This window comes from Rattus norvegicus, chromosome X (assembly GCF_021556685.1).
Source record: "Rattus norvegicus strain SHRSP/BbbUtx chromosome X, alternate assembly SHRSP_T2T, whole genome shotgun sequence".
NCBI lineage: Eukaryota > Metazoa > Chordata > Mammalia > Rodentia > Muridae > Rattus > Rattus norvegicus.
In genome coordinates, this window is record NC_141554.1 from 34,080,293 (window position 1) to 34,100,000 (window position 19,708).

At 39.6% G+C, this 19,708-nt stretch overlaps 1 protein-coding gene across 8 annotated transcripts in view; it reads left to right on the forward strand.

The window, feature by feature from the left end:
- Window positions 1-19,708, forward strand: part of Frmpd4 (FERM and PDZ domain containing 4) — a 642,821-nt gene that overhangs the window by 504,752 nt on the left and 118,361 nt on the right. For all 8 annotated transcript variants that reach the window (NM_001434013.1, NM_001434010.1, NM_001434011.1 and 5 more), the window contains 2 exon segments: window positions 5,053-5,213; window positions 12,217-12,319. In NM_001434013.1, the coding sequence (NP_001420942.1) occupies window positions 5,053-5,213; window positions 12,217-12,319 (264 nt within the window).

The window sequence follows — 19,708 nt, forward strand, 5'->3', positions numbered from 1 at the left end:
TTGCTGTATTCTGGCTGTGTCTCTCAGGAGAGATCTACATCCCGTTCCTGTCAGCCTGCCCTTCTTTGCTTCATCCATCTTGTCTAATTGGATGGCTGTATATGTATGGGCCACATGTGGAGCAGGCTCTGAATGGGTGTTCCTTCAGTCTCTGTTTTAATCTTTACCTCTCTATTCCCTGCCAAGGGTATTCTTGTTCCCAAAAAGGAACACTTCTAATATCTCTAATCCCTCCAGCACATTCCTTATTCCTGTACTCCATGGTATCTTTTCATTCTTTATGTTTCCCTCTATCTTTTTGTATTCTTCTGTGTCCCCGGTGTAGTAGTGCCTTGGGTATCTCAAGTCCTTTTTGTATTTATTCTGCCATTGCATTTGATCTAAACATTTTAATTGAAAGCCTTGAATTAATGAGGCATGTTACCCAGAGAGTTGGGCTACAATTGTTTGAGATGGTAGGTGGGTTTCTTAGCTAGGATCTCTATTGCTGTGATAAAATACGATGATCAAAATCAACTTGAGGAGGAAATTTCTATTTCCTCTTATACTTCTGGTTCACACTCCATCACTGAGGGTGGTTAGGGCAAGAACACGAGTAGGGCAGAAATCTAGAGTCAGGAACTGATGGAGAGGCTTCGAAGGAGTGCTGCTTCAGGGCTTACTCTTTTTGGCTTGCTTAGGATGCTTTCTATAACACATAGCACCATCAGCCAAGGAATGGCTGTATCCACAATGGAATGGACCCTGCCTCACCAATCATCAAACCAGAGGATACATCCCAGGCTGGCCCAGAGACCCATTTTCTCAATTGTCATTTTCTCTTCCAAAATGACTCTAACTTATAGCAAGTTGATGTAAAAATAACCAGCATAGTTGGTTTTCAAATTTTATAACGGAATACTTGAGCTGTGTCTGAATATTATTCCTTTCTACTCATGGAAGTTTAGAGATAAAATTAAAAGCTATCATTTTCTGAACATGTAATAGGTACCAAACACTTTGTAAGTGCTTTACATGTCTTGTCTGCTTTGCACATCTCTTTTATGAGATTGTTATAATTACTGTCATCATTTTCCAAATGTTGTATGAAGTAAGGAAGCAGGTCATATGGCTAGTATTCAGTGGCATTGGAACCCAAAGCCTTACTACAAACAGCCTGACCTCAAAGTCTGACTACAAATAACCATGCTGGTTTTTCATGTCCGTCCTAGACCTAAGTACCTGTGTCCTGAGCAAATAGTGAGGAGACATGCAATAGTTGCATCAGGACATGGACTCAAGGTCCATTCTTTACAGAGAGAAGGTCTGTGCAGGAGAAAAGTTCCCTTGATTCATCAGAATGGCTTCCAACAGTATTAAAAAGCTCCCAAATTTCTACCACATCTGTTATCTTACCCCAGTGGGAGCCATTATGATCTGCCAGAAGGGACGCCATAGCCGTGGGTACTCTTTTCTTATGTACTGTCCTTTCTGCTGTCAGCGCAGCAGCTGAATGCTACTATTCAGACTTGAGATGGTAGCATGTTAACGTTATAACATTAGATAACATAAATGTTAGAATGCTCCTATTCAGACTTGAGATGGTAGCATGTTAACGTTATAACATTAGATGACATAAATGTTAGAATGCTGACATTCAGACTTTGCGTTGGCTTCCTGGTTTACTCAGAGCAAAACACCAAATACACACGTGAGCCGGTGCCGTGTTTGTAGGATGTCTACCACCATTCCTTCATTACCTAACTCTAACTGCCAGTTACATGTCACTAGGCATGTTTTCTTCCCCTTGCACTTCATGATCCTCATGTCTTGAGAGCACCTCCTTCAAATGTTACCCTGGTCGCTGGTAGAACATTTTGCAGCACCCTCATTCGGTCAGTAGTTGTCTGCCCAGCCTCCCTGCGTAAATTCTCTCCTTACTAACCATAACCTTGTAGGAACATTTTAATTTTCTCTGCTTTCTTTCCTTTTATATTTCCAGAATGGAGAAGCCAGTGGGTGTTTAATAAATTGTCTAATGAAGACATTATTATATTATGAAGTTGTCTTGAAGGATTAAGCAAACTAACACATGGAAAGCATTTAGAATAAACAATACTTAGAGTGAGATTGATGTTTAATAACTCATTATTATTATATTGTTATTAAATTATAATATGAGAGTTGTTGAATGAATAATATATTGAAACTTTAAATACTGTTACTCTGTTGTCTCCTAGAAAGAATCTAATGAAGCCACAGATGTTTAAAATATTCTAATTTAATTGCCAATGAGCTATTATAAGAGATGCCAACCAAATCATTTTTATCCTCTTTTCCTGTTATCTAGAGTGGACATTTTCTTAGCCTCTTTCTTGCATTCATTTCTTTTCCTGTCATGGCTTTTGAAAAGAGCTTGTGAAGAGGGTCAAACAGCTTTCATCACAGTAAGGTCTTCAAGAGTTAAATCACATAGCAGATGAGCCTTAGGAAAAAAAGCATACAACACATTTATCTATTCTGTTTCTCCTAGTGTTCCATGTCTCAAACAGTTACATTCTGTTTGAAGATTTTTAAACTTGTGTAATCCTAGCCTATATGTTATATTCCTAGGAATATATATATATACATATATATATATATATATATATATATATATATATCTCCCAGAGGATTTTTGCTGATCTTCCCTAACTCTTATTACACTGAAGAACATCATGCCTCCTCTGTCCCTGTCTTTCTTACATTTGGACAGTACATTGTCCAGACAGTGTATAGAATAGTAACTTGAAAGGTATTTTAAAATTAAATTTTTGCTTATTGAAGAAAAATATTTTAAGTTAAAATGAGTGCTGGGGAGAAATCTCAGTGGATAAATGTGCCTGCTGCTAAGTTTGATGACACGAGTTCAATCCCTAGGACCCACATGGTAGGAAAAGAAAACTAATTCTTGCAAGTTGCTTTCTGACTTCCTCATGTACATTGTGGTGTGTGCTCTTGTTCACTCACTCACATACATACACACACACACACACACACACACACACGTGTGCACACACAAGCATTCACAAACACATAAGAGAGGGAGGGAGGGAGGGAGAGAGAGAGAGAGAGAGAGAGAGAGAGAGAGAGAGAGAGAGAGAGAGAGAGAATAATTAAATAAATGTAGAATAAAGTTAAGTTATTCTTCCTCAAAAGAAAACTGTCTTGGACAATTGTCATGAATGAAAACTTTCCTAGGAATTGTGGGAGTTGGTCATTGGCAAGATTTTCTAGCCTATTAGCTATGGGGACTTGAGGGACAATACTGCATTATTTTTTTCTGTGTTAAATAATTTTATCTATTTAACTATTTATTTATTCATTCATTCATTCATTTCATCCTGACTGTGGTTTCCCCTCCCCTATGTCCTCCCAGTTCCTCCTTCCTTTTCTCCCCTCTTATCCTACTCCCACTGCCACCATCCACTCCTCTTCTATTTTGCTTCCAAAATGGGCACGCCTCCCAAAGTACAAACCAAACTTGGCATACCAAATTACAATAAAAATAGGCACCTCCTCTTTTATTAATGCTAGACAAGGCAACCTAAGAGGAAACAAAGGTCTCAAAGGAATGTAACAAAGCTAAATATAGCTCCTGCTCCCACTGTTGGGAGTCCCATGAGAACACCAATCTACACAACTGTTATGCATGTGCAGGGGGCCTAGGTCAGTCCTACACAGACACCTCATGATTTTAATATTAATTCCATTGTTGAAAAATGTCATGATAGTGACTGCTCTGTTCCCTTAATCTGTGGGGTGACTCTTAAGTCAAAAGCACTTTGAAGTTTTAGGTATTATCTTTTATTGATGGTTTCATACGTTTATATCCCGAATCTTACTCCTTTTTATCCCCTATCCCTCTCCTTTTATCCCTCTCCCTCTCTTATTAGAACCATTTTTCTTAACGGATCCCCCTTCTATTTTCATGTCTTCTTTCACTGAGTTTACTTAGACTTTCATGCACAAGTGTGGGCAGAAAGTTATTTATTAGAACAAGGGCAAATAATCAAGGGCTACACCACTGAAGAGAATTATACTTCCCAAATGTCATATAATACTCGAGCTTGATTTATTACTAAGACTTCAGTTAATGAGAAAGTTCATTTAAATCATTCAAATCATTTTTTTCAAAGTAAATGTCAAAACCTAAATACTTAGTTCCTTTTGAAATGGAGAATGTTATTTGGTATCAGCATAGTGCATCAGCACTAAAACCATCCATGTTTTAACTTATTATTAAATAAGTTAAAAGTTATTTTAACTTTGCTAAGCTCGAGTACCATATATACTTCCTAAGGAATGTCCATTACCTTATGAGACCATGGGTCAGCATTTCAGGTAAGACTTGATAGTGTTATACAAAGAAGTAACTTTTTCTCCCTGGTTATCAATTCAATTAACTTTTGAAAACATGCTGTCAGTCACACTCAGTTCTAAGTACAGAAAATATATCATTGAACATAATTAAGTTTGTAACACTAGGTCTGTAGCTGAATGGCAGAACAGGTACATAGCATACATGAGGTCCCGGGTTCTACTCCCAGCTCTATGCACATAACAACTAGGTACTTTATCCTTTAAAGGCTGTATGTACATTTTTGTCGAAAGCAAAACAGTAAAAATAAAAAAATCATCATAAAAATAAATGGCTTCTGTAGTACATTTGTAGGTAAGTAGTACCTTGGTAGAGAAAGAAAATAAAAAAGGGTAAATAGGTTTAAAAAACATTAAAATACTATTCCAAGGTAGTCTTTTATAAGATGGCTATATGTTAAGAGAAGTTTGACAGAGGCAACAGTGCAGCCTGCAAATATCTGTAGGACAAGCATTCCACATTGTATGAACAGTCAGTGCAAAGCCCTAATGTGGGTATTACAGAGTTCTCAAGGAGCAATATATAGATCATAAAAGAGGACCATGAGTCTCTATTTACTCTCTCTCTCTCGGTGACAATGGGTTTCATTTCAAGGCCGATGCCTAACTGCCACATTGATACCTCTTTTCTCTTGTCTGTATTTTTCTCCACAGTCACATGACACAGGCAATCCCATTTGATGACCCTCGGTTTGACAGCTGCCAAATCATTCCCCCAGCTCCACGGAAGGTGGAGATGAGGAGGGACCCTGTGCTGGGCTTTGGGTTCGTGGCAGGGAGTGAAAAGCCAGTGGTCGTTCGATCGGTAACACCAGGTAAGGATCCAAAGACACTCTTTGTTGTTTCATAAGACTACTTGTCACACCCAGTGAGAGTGACTTCAATTCAGTTCTGTGAGGTCAAGCTGTGAAGTGAAGTAACACTTTATCAATAGATTGACAAAAAAGACAGAAACGTGCCAGTGAAGTGAGCTTTATTTTACATATTTAAGAACATGTATGTTTGTATGTATATATTGGGGTATTTTGGAGACAGAGCTTTGCTCTGTTACACTGTATGCCTGGTGCTATACCTGTAACCCCACCTAGCATAAAGCTCATGGCAATCTTACTGCCTACATGCCCATGCCTGATTTCCAAGAAGACTTTAAACTGCCAAATCCATCATATCCCTTGGGTCAGGAAAAACACTGATAGTATTACTGTTCCCATTGTATCACCTCTGAATGGAGAAATGCAAACAATGATAAGCAGGCACTCTAATGGATGTAAGTACCTCATAGAAACCAGTGTGGTATTTAGTCCCAGGACAGTTGAATTACAAGTATACACATCCTTTCCATCTCACTAAAGGCAGGCAATTTCTATGCCTCATTGTTGTTGGCATGGATCAAGTAAATGACTTTAGCCAATGACACATTGGTAAATACAATCCAAGCAGAAGGTTGGAATGCATGTGTACTGTTGAACTCTCTTGTGGCTGAAAGAAGGTATGTTTTCCCAGGGATTCTGTTATTCCTACAGCCTCAACCCCACAATAAACTCCTGGGGAAACATTCAGTTAGCCTGAAGCCTGAACCTCAGTTTAACCCAATCTGTAATTTGAATCAGATCTGTCCAGATAAGCCAGGCCTGAATCATGCTAACAACCCACAAATGGGAAAAGAAACAATTGCTGGAATCATCTATTACACAACAGATGTGAACTGGTACACACCACCTCTCCCTCTCCCTCTCCCTCTCCCTCTCCCTCTCCCTCTCCCTCTCCCTCTCCCTCTCCCCTCTCCCTCTCCCTCTCCCTCTCCCTCTCCCTCTCCCTCTCCCTCTCCCTCTCCCTCTCCCTCTCCCTCTCCCTCTCCCTCTCCCTTTCCCTTTCCCTTCCCTCTCTCTCCCTCTCCCTTTTCCTTCTCCCTCTCCCCCTCCCCCCTCTCTCTGTCTTCCTCCCTCCCTCCCTTATCATTACAGGCTTTATATTTTTGCCTCTTCTCCCAGTCCCCCTCCCAGAGTTCTTCATCCCATCCCCCTTCCCGTTTTCTTCTAAGAGAGTACCTCCTCAGCATTCCCTTTCTACGGGGCATTAAGTCTCTACAGTATTGGGCACATCCTTTCCACTGAGGCAAGATGGAGCAGTCCTCTGCTACATAGGTGCCAGGGGGCCCCAACTAACCCGAATATGCTCTTTGGTTGGTGGCTTAGTTTTGGGAGCTCCCAGGGGTCCATGATAGTTGATATTGTTGGTCATCCTTTGGGGTTGCCATCCCCTTCAGCTCCTTTAATCCTTCCCCTAACTCTTTCATAAGGGTCCCCAATCTCAGTCCCATGCCTAGGTGTAAGTATCTGCCTTTACCTCAATCAGCTAGTGATAGAGCCTCTCAGAAGACAACCATGCTAGGCTCTTGTCTGCAAGCACAATAAAGCATCAGTAATTGTGTCAGGGTTTGGTACCCATCAACGGGATGGATCCCAAGGTGGGCTTCTCACTGATTAGCCATTCCTTCAGGCTCTGCTCCATTTCTATCCCTGCATTTCTTTTAGACAAGAACAATTTTGGGTCAAAAATTTTGAAGGTGGGTTGGTGTCCTCATTCCTCCGCTAGGGACCCTGTGTAGCTGCTGGATGTGGTCTCTTCGGGTTCCATCGCCCCACTGTTAGGCATTCAGCTAAGACCATGAAGTTTGCAGGCAAATCAATGGAACTAAAAAATATCTGGAGTGAGGTAACACACACCAAAAAGGACAGGCATGATGTGTACTAATAAGTGGATATTAGCCAAAAAGTACAGATACCCATGATACAACTCACAGACTCCTAAGAAGTGAAACAAGAAGGAAGACCCAAGTGAGGGTGCTTCAATTCCACTTTGAAGTGGGAACAAAATAATCATGGAAGGCAGAGGGAGGGAGGGACCTGAGTGGGAGAGGGGAAAGAGAGAGGAAATGGGGGGGGCAGTTTTATGTATGGAAGAAACAGGAGAAAATTCCAGAGGGCCAAGAGAATAAATGAAAATATACAGCTGCCAGGAGTGAGGGCTGGGGGGTTACTCTATAAAGTCCTAGAGACTTGGGATGTGAGAGGCTGCCAGGTCTCAGGTGAGGTGACATCACATCTCTTAAAGGCTATAATATGACAGTACACTGTATCTCAATTACCCATATGGGGATATACAACTGTCTCTATATCAACAAAATAGGCTTACTCTACTTTTCCAGAAACAATTGATTTTTGTTATTTATTTATTATGTTTGTTTATGTCTTTATTTTAATAAACAAAGGATACTAATCTCCTCTGTCATTACTCTGAAGATTTTGCAAATCAGTAAAAAACTCAATAGTAAGATCCTACTCATAATAAGATAGATTCTGGGGGGATAGGGAAATGGCTCAATGAGTAAAGTGTATGCCATAGAGACAAGAGGAGTTGAGCTCATATCCCTCGTAGCCATTTCAAAGTTTGCATGTAAAGCTAATCATGGTGGCATACATCTGTAACTCTAGTCATGGGGTAGTACCAGACTGTAGATCCCTAGGACTCATTGCGAGCTAATACATATACAGGTTCAGTGAGTGACCATGTCTCAGAGGCAAGTGGAAATGATTTTAAAAAAAGAAAAGCACTAGGCATCAATCTCAGGCTTCCACATATATACAAACATACATATGCACAAAACCCTACACATACATGTACTGTACACATTCATACAAGATGTAGAAGTGTCATTTAAGAAAGAGCACAGATTCTTCTACAATACTACTACAATATGAGTACTATCTGTGACACTTACTAGGCCTTGTAATGCCCATGTCCAGCCTCTGCCTTTTGGTTGCTTGTACTTTTCTCTGTTATCCATGTTATGAGGATTCTCATAGCATCCAATTTAGTAAACTATTGGGAGGTGCATAGAGATCCTTCCACATCTTTTGGATTATTATTACTGAAAGTAATTATTCTCAAGTGTCTGGCCTTTTAGTCAGGCAATGATGGGAAACAGAAGTTGACTAGTGAAGTATATAGATTTTTAGGCTGATTAAATTTTTAATTTTCAATTCTTCTGACATAACCTGGTTGAGTCAAGCACCAAAGATACACCTGAGCATTTTATACTGGGGTTGAGAAGAGTGTTTCATTCCAAGCTGTACCACCACAAAGCTCCTTACTTTGTCCTCAGAGCTTTATGCTTGATTAGATGTGAATCATATTTTTGGACTCTGTGAATGCTAAGTTTGAAACTACTGAGAATTCAAATATGGGTGCTTTTGCTTCAGTCCTTCATAGAAGGAGGAACAAAAATATTAATAAGAAAATACGGAGACAAAGTGTGGAGCAGAGACTGAAGGAAAGGCCATTCAGAGCCTGCCCCACCTGGGGATCCAGCCCATATACATACAGCTACCAAACCCAGACAATATTGCTGATGCAAAGAAGTGCATGCTGACAGGAGCCTGATATAGCTGTCTCCTGAGAGTTTCTGCCAGAGCATGGCAAACACAGAGGAGAATGCTTGCTGCCAACCATTGAACTGAGAACGGGGTCCCCAGTGGAGGAGTTAGAGAAAGGATTGAATGTTTGCAACCCCATAAGAACAACAATACCAACCAACCAGAGCTCCCAGGGACTAAACCACCATCCAAAAAGTACACATGGACAGACCCATGACTCTGGCTGCATATGTAGCAAAGGATGGCCTTGTTGGGCACCAATGGGAGGAGAAGCCCTTGGTCCTACCAAGGCTGGACCCCCCAGTGTAGGGGGATGTCAGGGCAGGGAGGTGGGAAGGGTTGTATGGGTGGGTGGTTGGGGTAACACCCTCATAGAAGCAGGGGGAAAGGAGGTGGGATAGGGGAGTTATGGGCAAGAAACCAGAAGAGGATGACATTTGAAATGTAAAAAACAATCCATTTTTAAAAAAGGCAAACAGCACTGCACAACCTTTTAAAATGGGTTTTATAATATAAATTCATGTACACATGTGTGTACATTCATGCACACACATGTGCACACACATGTACACACACACAGAAGGGGGTGGGAGAGAGAGGAGGGGGGAGAATTGTGGAAGTCCTACTTCTGGGAAGCAGCTTGCCCATAGATGAGGAAGACATATAGCACAGACAGAATTCTGTACACAGGGAAGCAGGCAGTGGATACTCTCCACCCTCTTCCTTTCCATGTCCTGAGCTCTTCTTTGCGTAGAGCCATGAGAGCACCTACTGTCCATTATTTTTGAGGAGAGTAGAAGAGGAGTGAAAAGAGCAGAGTCCTTCTCCTGGTTATTTTGTGAATGAAATTGTTGGTCAGATAAACTGTCTATCATAAAAGTGAGTCTATACAAGTCCCAGGTGATTTCAGCAACATGACCAGATTTTTTTCACAGGGCACAACCCAGTCATCAGAGCAAAGGTGGTGAAACAACTCTCTGAAGGAGACTATTATTTCATATTTTGGGAGGATTTGTCTGTCTCTCCCAGAGTTCTTGATTTGAGTTGCTTGGTTAACCAAGAGTATTCCCATTTTATCTAAAGGCATAAGTCAACTGAATGTAGTAATTCATGACAGTTCTACCAGAACTCAGGGGGTTAATTCAGGAGGATAACCATAAATTCAAGCCCAGCCTGAGCTACCTAGTGAGTTCCAGACAGTTTAAGCTATGGAACAAGACCTGGTCTCATCAAACAAACAGATAAAACTGACAGATGAAACTTAAGAGTATGTCCTATTCTTTGAAAATGGTGTTCTCAGCAAAACAGTCCAAATCCACCCTTCAGACACCATTCAGGAAATGTTTCTATGTTTAACCAGCATTTGATTAGTAGCCATTTGCTTGACCGAATAGGTGTGGCTGTTTGCAGGTAATCAGATGGTTGGAATAGGTTTCTCAAGTGCACTTTCTGAACTCCTTGTGTGCAAACACAAATTCTCACTGCCCAGAGTTACAAAATAGATGTTTTCTATCACTGATATAAGTGCTTTTTAAAGTTCCTTATTTTCTCACTCCCCAGAAATACAAATTGATACAGTTCGAGTAGCCCATATGCCAAGTGTCAGAGTGTCTGGAGAATAACCAAAGCAGTTTGAATTTCTTGTTAGGTCATGAAATATTCATTCCAATTGCTAAAGAAAGATGTGGTGCACTTATTAGGAAGATAGTATTCTAACTCCACCTATTGCCCAGTGCTAGCTCTCTGGAAATAGGGTGAACATTCTCTAGTATCACATAGCACCATGTCAGTATTGGGAAGGTAACACTGCACTCAGCTGTACATGGGAGAATAATTCAAATCATTGAATAATCTGAGTAATTGCTTAGGGTTTTAAATTTTAAAAACAGTTGTGTATTTCACACAGATGTGGCTTTAAGTCTTGTTTTGCAAGCACGCGTTCAAAAGAGAAGTCAGCCCCTCTGAACTTGTGTTGCATCCTGATATAATTGTACCTTCATGCCTATTGTTTTGCTGCTGAGCTCAGTTCTCTCATTTGGCGAGGAATCATTGTAATATTCAGTGAGGTTACCAAGTGAAAGATTATGCTCATAGCCACGGGCATCATAACTGCCCAAGAAAAACATTAGTTTCTTTTTTTTCCCTGAGGAATCCAGCTGAAAAATGAAACACCCTATGACATCCAGAACTGTCAGGCCATCACATCTGGGCCTGCCTGTCATATTGATCAGAAACAATTTGACCAAATGTCAACAGCAGACAATGCCACTAACAATGCTATATCAGGGCTTGTGAGCATAGACACAAACATCCAAGCACACTTGAAGTTACAAATTTGACTAACTACACCCCTTTGCTACTGACATAGGGACAAATTCATTGTTAAAAACTTAAGTCACAGCTAGGTCTCCTTCCTTCATTAACTTTATTTTATTTTTTTTACTTGATATGTATATGCATTTTCCTCCATGTCTATCTGTGTACTACTTGAGCGTCTGGGGCTCTTGGAAGGGGTCATAAGGAAGCATTGGATACCCCAAGACTGGAGTTACAGACAGCTGGCCTCCTTATGGTTGCTGTGAGTTTAAACCAGGGTCCCCTGAGGAGCAGCCACTGTTCTGAATCACTGAGCCATCTCTCAAGCCCAATGGCTCCTTCATTTAAGCTCTTAAGCAATCATATAAATATTTGTGACGAAACTATTTTCAATTCCAGTTAGCATCAAAACTACAGAATTTGCCTCCACTTCTTTTAACCTGTCCCAACAGTACTTTACACACAGCCAAATTTTATAAGATGTCTTTTCTACCACTCTATGGTTGAGTGTACTGTCTCCATACTTGAACAAATGCAGGCACAATTTTTTCAAATCTAGCCATGGCTAGGTTGTTGCAGAAGATTACAGGTAAAGACATAATATCTTGACTCACTTCTATTCCTGCTTCAAATATCACACAAAGGGTGGCTAGAGAGATGGCTTAGAATTTAAAAAGTTCTAGCTGTTATTGCAGAAGTCCTGAGTTTGATCCCCATTAGCCAGATGCCATTTCACATCTGTCTATAACTCCAGTTCTAGGGGGATCTAATTCCCTCTTCTGTCCCCTGCAGGTACTGCACACATGTGGTGTGCAACCATACAAGCAAACAAAACTCCCACACTCATAAAATGAAGGAGAAAATATATGGGAAGCACTGAGAGCATAGTATGAGTCTTTCTGGTTAAGTCTTAGTCCAAGATTTTCTGACAAGTCAGAGTGCAATCTGGCATTAGAGGGATCTGTTTTTGCTGAAAGCATAATTTTCTCATAACGGGAGGAAGATTTTTTTAAGTGGGTGGCCAAAGGAATTCTCACGGATGTGTTTTGCTGTCATATGTCTCCAGGTGGCCCCTCAGAAGGCAAGCTGATCCCGGGAGATCAAATTGTAATGATTAATGATGAACCAGTCAGCGCTGCGCCAAGAGAGAGGGTCATCGACCTGGTCAGGTAGGTGACATACGCATTCCCTTGTACCTCATTCTGCTCTTTTCACAGAGGTTGATGCGTGCTTCTCAGGCCTTATCTAACAGAGCAAGAGTTTCCTGTGGGCAGAGGCAGTGCAGAATCATGAGCCTACACATTCATGTTATAGAAATGTCAGTGATACTAACTGCTAATAAAAGAAACAAAGAAACTTTTAATGATCCTTACGTCTCCATTACTATAGCCAAATGTTGCATTTCATTTCTATCTCGAATTACTAACACATTGATTTTTTTCTGTAATCAGGGAGACTAAAATACGAGAACTAAATATAGCATAAAGTGATGAGTAATTTTATATACTTAATTCCATGGATACACAAACATAAAATTCACTGATATTTTTCATACTTGCCTGAATGATTCACTTTGACATCATCAACTGAAACAAAAGTATAATTAGGTCAACACCAAGATATGATTTGTTTATTAGTTTAATTTTATGGCAGACACAAATTGTTAAGTGATATTTTTAGTTGGGCATCAGAGAGCACATTTTATACGACTTTTCAAATGGTGGTCAAATGTTTGCTTTAAAGCCCACTGAATTGTACTTTCTCTGGAACTGATGGGCAAAATAAATCTGTAGAATTTATGCAGGTAAAGCAAGACCTGTTATACAGACAAATCCATTCATAAAGTGGTGTCAAAGGAACAAGAGGTGTGATGGTATGACATTTGTCTATTATAAACTGACACTTTAAACTGGGGAAGAACTCTCCTACCATGTATTCTCATGCAGAACAGAAAGCACCTATGCATTTTGGAAAGAGCGTTAAATATTTTGGACATATTTAGAAGAAATCTTCCTTCTCAAACTTGGTTTTTATTTCACAAAGACACCACAGATGGTTATGTGACCTTGGAAGAATTAGAAGATGGGTAAGAAAACAGAGGAATAGAAAAAGAGGGGTGCTCATTTTTAGAGTGAGCAGCTATCCCAGTCTTACCATCAGCAAAGGAAAAAAACTCCGTGTACTAAGAACATTCTGTCAGTCTCCAAATGGTTGGTATTTGCTATCATCTGGATGTTTGTGTTCTCTTCCGATCCAAGTTCATATTTTACAGTCTAATATGTATGGTGATCGCTTTAGGAGGTAAGGCTTTGGGGAAAGTAATTATATCATGAGAGAAGAGCCTTCAGGAATAAGATTAATACCATTACATGTATAAATGCAAAACCATAACTCTCATCTCAAAAGGGATAGATAACAGGTAGTTTATTCTAGAGACAAATATGAGTGGTCATGTTGCAATAACACAGATTTCCATCACCTCAAATTCCACGTTTCAACATGGAAGCAGTTTCAGGATGGTTTTGTAATAACAAAACAAAGAAAGTCATAAATCAAGACAAGTCCATTGATGGAAAGATCAGCGAGGCAGGATATGGCAAAACAGGAAACCTCTAGTGATGGCCTCAGATCTTGTCTGTTGACAGGGGCAGCTTTTGGGTGATAGAAGCTAGTGATCTACAAAGGGTTTTTAATCTGTTCATCACAAAATGCTAAGTCTGACACAGAGGTAGATAAGAAATAGCTGTTTAGAAGGTTAAAGATAGTTGAAGTTAAATTGTTATTTGGCTACATACCTGCACAATCCTAGCCTCTTCCACAGTCATTAAAGTTCCTATAAGCTAATCAACCTTGCAGAATGTCCAGATAGGGATTCTTTTTTGGGAACTTTCCATCCAATATGTCATTATAAAAGGTTGACTATGTTACTTCTGCCATAGTATAATGCCAAAAAATGCTGCCTAGGACACTGGAGCCTTCACCAGATTGTGAATCTGCTGATGTCTTCCTAGTAGGCTCTTGGTGCCACAGACCTGTGAGCAATAAACTTCTATTATTATAAATTACCAAATTTTTTACAATAGTTTCGCAATAGCCGCAAAGCATTAAGTCATTCTTTATTAGTCTGGGCCCAATATAATGACATCTGTCCATCTAGATGGAGAAATAATACTTGTACTCAGTAGGCATCTAAAGAACATTCTTCCATGGAGAGGGCACTGAAACTTGTGTCACATTCACCCTGCATCAGGAACAAGGTTTGGTTCGGGAGTGATGGTTCAGATCTTTCTGTGGACCAGAAAGGCTGAACTATGTAAAGACAATTTTTAGAATCTCTAGGTTGAGGCCATTTCAGATAGCCTATATCTTGGGAGGCGCTTGGCTGTCAGCAGGGACATGCTTCATCCCGCTGGGATTCATATCAGCTTGTGTCCTAGAGGGCTATCTTTATGTTTAATGGCAGAAGTCCCATTTTGTTTCCCTCTGGGTACATACCTGTGTGATTAGTCCTATTGATTCCCGTGCTTCCAGAAAGGTAGAAGAAATAGTATGTCTGTGTTTTGGTTTGCTGTGACTGGATTGCTAGCTGCAGGACAAAGTTGGAGGAAAAGCTATCTAAAAGCGTGATCACTTCCTAGCAATCTTACCTGGGGCAACTAAAAAGGTGTCTTTTTCCCCAAGAAAGTTGCTTGTTTTTCTGATTGCTTAATTCATTGTCAAGGGAAAAATGACCTCAATCTAAACCCTCTCCAACTTCAGATGTAAAAGAATAAATGAATCAATTACAAAGACAAGGTGGCAATCAACAGCTTCACATCCAAATTGAGGCTGCCACATAATTTCACAAAACCTGGGAGATATTAAAGGTCTTGTTTGGTAATAAAAAGAAAGAAAGAAAAAATTAAGACGTTGGTATAGAGAAAAGTGAAGAATATTTCATGACACATGAAAATCATATGAAATTCAAATTTCTGAGTCTGTAAATATAGTTTCACTGCAAAAATGGCCAAATTCATTCATTTACATATTATCTAAGAATCCTTTCTCCTAGCCAACATAAACAGACATGTTCGGAATAAACATGAAGCACATGAAGCCTCAGATACTTTTTGTCAGACTCTTATAGGACAACCTGATTGTATTTGATTTGTTTGGTTAAGACAAATTTAGACAGAAGCCCTACATAATATTTCAGACTTTCTCCAATAATATAGTTGTGATTTCTATGAGACTCCCACATGCTATCTAAGGAGATGTTTTCAGTGCACTGAACTGGAAGCCATGCATGCCTTCTATGTTTCCATAGTTCTGAGAAAGTTGTTTGGGAAGCTGTGTTGTTCATGTAACCAACTTGTGACCATTGAGGCTTTTCATCTTTTGTGTCAGGATATATCAAAATAAATTGCTTCCTTAAGCAGGAAGAAACTTCTGGGGAAATGGTTCTGCAGTTTTAAATCTCTTCCTGTGTGAACAGCAAAACCAAGGATCAGGGTTTGGATCCCTATAACCTATGGAAATGTTAGGTAAGCATGGTGGCCCACCTATAATTGCAATACCTGGAAAGTTATAGGGAATCCCAATAGCAAAATAGTTAACTAGACTAACCACACTGAGGGCGGGGCATGAGTTCTGGGTTCATCTGGGAGACCTAGGATGTTAAGTTTGGGCCTTCACAGGAAAATGCACACAAACACATATACATACTACATACATACTCATACTCACATGAAAAAGGACAGGAGAAGGAATTGTCTGCGTTTCCTATCCACTCAGTATTTCTAATTGATAGACGTGTGAGACATATATTGGAACAAATCAGTCTTGGTTCTCTTCACTTCGACCACAAATATTTTATCCTCATGCTTGCTCTAGATAACCATTGTATAATACATCAGAACACACACTGTTTACCAATCAAGAAGATATCAAATCCCCATCCTTGTTTCCAGCTTCCTCACCTTAAGTGAAAACAGTGTTTTGATAAAGACTGGAGAGTGTGGTGATTAAGGTAGTACTCTTCATCAAGGATTTGAAAAGCCTCATTTGCTAACCTATTACCACACCATGCCACACATTCCAACTGTACCATGATTTTGCCAGTAGAAAAGCATCCTTAGTCAGAAATCTAAAAAGAAAAAATCCCAAATTTATTTGTCTCTCGTTTCCACAGAGCCAGTTACTCTTCTAAGTATTTATTGAGCAATTTCAATTCACTGAGACTAGTTTATTTTTCTTCTGTCATTGCCTTCAATTGTGTTGTGTGCTGTTAAATCATCCTTTCCTGTCCATTAACATTATCTTGGGCAGAACCCATAAACACTGTCACTCGGCAATGACCAGTTTGGTGTTGAAACATACATCATTCACCTCCATCTCCTCTTCTTTCTTAAAAAAAGGCAAATTCAACTTGATGACTCAAAGAATAAGGAGTTGGATATGTGTCTACTAAACCACAGCCTCCATTTCCTTTTCAAAACATCATATATATTCTGGTATAGATTCAGATGCCCACCTCTACTCTGCTCAGGTACACTCTCTTTTCCATGGCACTATTAGCCCATGGTGGACCCTGTAGGATGTAGGTCATCTTTCAGTTACTCCTCTTAACACTGTAACTAAATAGTGAAGAAGAGGTAGCTTAAAGAAAAGGAGGTTTACTTTTGACTATGCATTGAGATGATATAATGAGAACTCTGTGGTGGTGATAGTGGCCTGGGAATCAGGAAGCAGGACAGAGGCATGACTGGGACGTTAGTTGACTGCCTTCTTTCTTCATTTTCTTCATTCCAGGACTCTAGCCCATTGGATCAGTCCACTCACATTCCAGCTAGCCTCTCCTCTCCTAATCTGCTTTGGAAAAGTCCTTCACAGATACACCCAAAAATTACACTTTACTGAAACCCTAGAACAGTTATCCTCAACCTTCCTAAGGCTGACACCCTCTAATACACTTCCTCATGCTGTGGTGACCCCTCTCCAACCTTAAAATTATTTTTGTTTCTACCTCATAACTGTTGTTTTGCTACTTTTAAGAATCATGATGTCAATATCTGATACACAGGGTAGCTGACATGCTATCCCGGTGCAAAGATTATTCAACCAGCAAGGGGCAGCACCCCACGGGTTGGTAACCTCTGCCCTAGACACTTCTTCAACTTGAAATCTCAACAGGAAACAATGTATCACTATAGGCATTCCCTTGCATGGAACATTAGTACCCTACCCTCTACCTGCTCAGGCAAGTACATAGAGCCCACGACACTATGCACTTCTGTCACTGGCTGCCCCAAACTCAAATCGACATGGCTGTCCACATGTGAGTTACCGCCTCTGAAACTATGAGGCAAACTACACATTTGCCCTCTGATTTCTTTCATAGATATTTTGATGTAGCCATTAGAATCCAACAAGCAGAATGAGACTTTAGATATCAAAAAACAAACAAACAAACAAAAAACCCAAAAAACAAAAAACAAAAAACAGTTTGCCCCACAGAAAGTACTGTACCATGTAAAATGAAAAGCATATGGGAAAATAAGAAACTTTAAGTCTTTCTTATTTCGCCACTTCTGGTAGGATGATCTCGGGAAGCTGTGGTGCTCTTCTGCCTACTCATCATTCTTGGGCCCCTTCTGAATTGCCCACACGTACATGCTTCCTATGCTCAGATATGAAGTTTTTACGGGTAAAAAGCAGGGGTACTGATAAAGCCACCCTATTTGCATGGTAGTGCCCTTTGGAGATCTGAATTCAGGGATCTCTCTCTCTCTCTCTCTCTCTCTCTCTCTCTCTCTCTCTCTCCCTCTTTCTCGTGTGTTTTTCTCATTTTCTCAGCCAGATCATCTGAATAAGACAACCACAAAACTCCCTAATCATCAAGATAGCAACTTGAGAAGAAAACATTAAGTCACAGCAGACCACCAAATATCCATCCAATAGCACCACGGTCATCTTTTCCATTCTTTACCAGTTTCTCATAAAAATTGAGAAAGTGGAAGGAAAGCTGTTGTACAGGTAGATAGCAGTTATCAGAGTCTATTTCTCCTCCTCTTAGAAACTTCTAAAGGGTCTCATTCACTTGATGTTCATTTTATAGCATAGTCTTTGTATCCTTTTGCAAATATGCCATGGATATATGACAAAGAAACACTTTTGATATGGAAGGGAGGCTGATATGAATCAAAATACCATGAGAAAAAAAATACCTTACTCCTTGTTCAATGCTTGGCTCGTGTGTGATGGGCTTGATAATGCATTAAATGGATTTTTTTAAAAAGCACCTTTTGAAAATTACAGCCTTACTCGGGTCCCTCCAAGTTTTTACTTCAGCTTAAAAGTCTGCAAATATTTGAATAGCAGTTATTGAATAGATCCCTCAGAAAACCATTTTTCACTCATTTATGAAATATGTATACACCATGTTTGTGCTTTATGTAATCAATGGACCCACATAACAGTAATGCAGAGATCAATGAAACAAACCCCAACCCACTAGTGCAGTTGGATCTTGAGTACAATGAGCAATGGCTTCAATTAAGGTTGTTTATTAAGACAGACAAGCCTCCACATTGAACAAACAAAGAAGGGTTATTTGAAAGGAATTTTTCTAATGGATAGAAGCGAGGGAGTCTAGATACAATCTTAACAGTTAACATTTGATCCTAACACATGCTAGCTTTTAATTGAAGGACAATACATTTATCTTTATGAAAGTAAAGGGATGGTTTATTTTAGCAAAATAAATGCAAGTACAATGATACAGTGCTGGCCTCTTCCTTCAAACTCATTAAATCCCAAATTTGAAACAGTGTATTTTCCAATAATGCATTACAAAACTGCCATGTGCCTTCCCATAAGTTTACTCATTCGTCCCCCATAGTGTGCTCTGACCTAAAAGTTGAGCTCTTACAAAATAATCTCCTGTTGACTGGGCTCCTCAGCCACTCTGTGGTTTAATGTCTGTAACTTACACAAGATAAATTCCCCTTCTGTTTAATAAAATAGCCCATTTTCTTAGCCAGTAAGGAAATTCGGAAAAACACTCATCATTTTAATAACACTATAAAATTCTCTCCTTAAATATTGGCATCTCTTTGCATGTCTAAGTGGTTTAGTCTTGTTTTGTCCCTGTATCCCTGCACTGCAGCATTTGCTCGTGACTGTGTATTTGTTGCTGTTGTTGTTTTGTTGTGGCGTTTTCGGATAGATTCTTGTCTTTGTGGATTAGTTCATTATCATTTGGCTACTCTATTATAAACATTTATTATTTTTTGTAAGAAAATGTAAGTTTGTCGGAGACTAATTTACTGCTATAGTAACCATATTTCGTTTTTTCCTATGTCATCTCAAGAAGTGCTATAATTGCTACGCTGAAGTTAAATGACTGCCATTCATTTTATAGTTTTCTAAGTTGTTAACGCTAACTTATACTTTAGAGTCATTGAGGAGACAAATCTCTGAAAAACTCATGCCCTTTACAAATTACCATATCCTTCCTTAAAATCATAGAACCCAAGGGGTCTCTGTCTTTGACCTTTCACAATTAAAAACAACTTTAA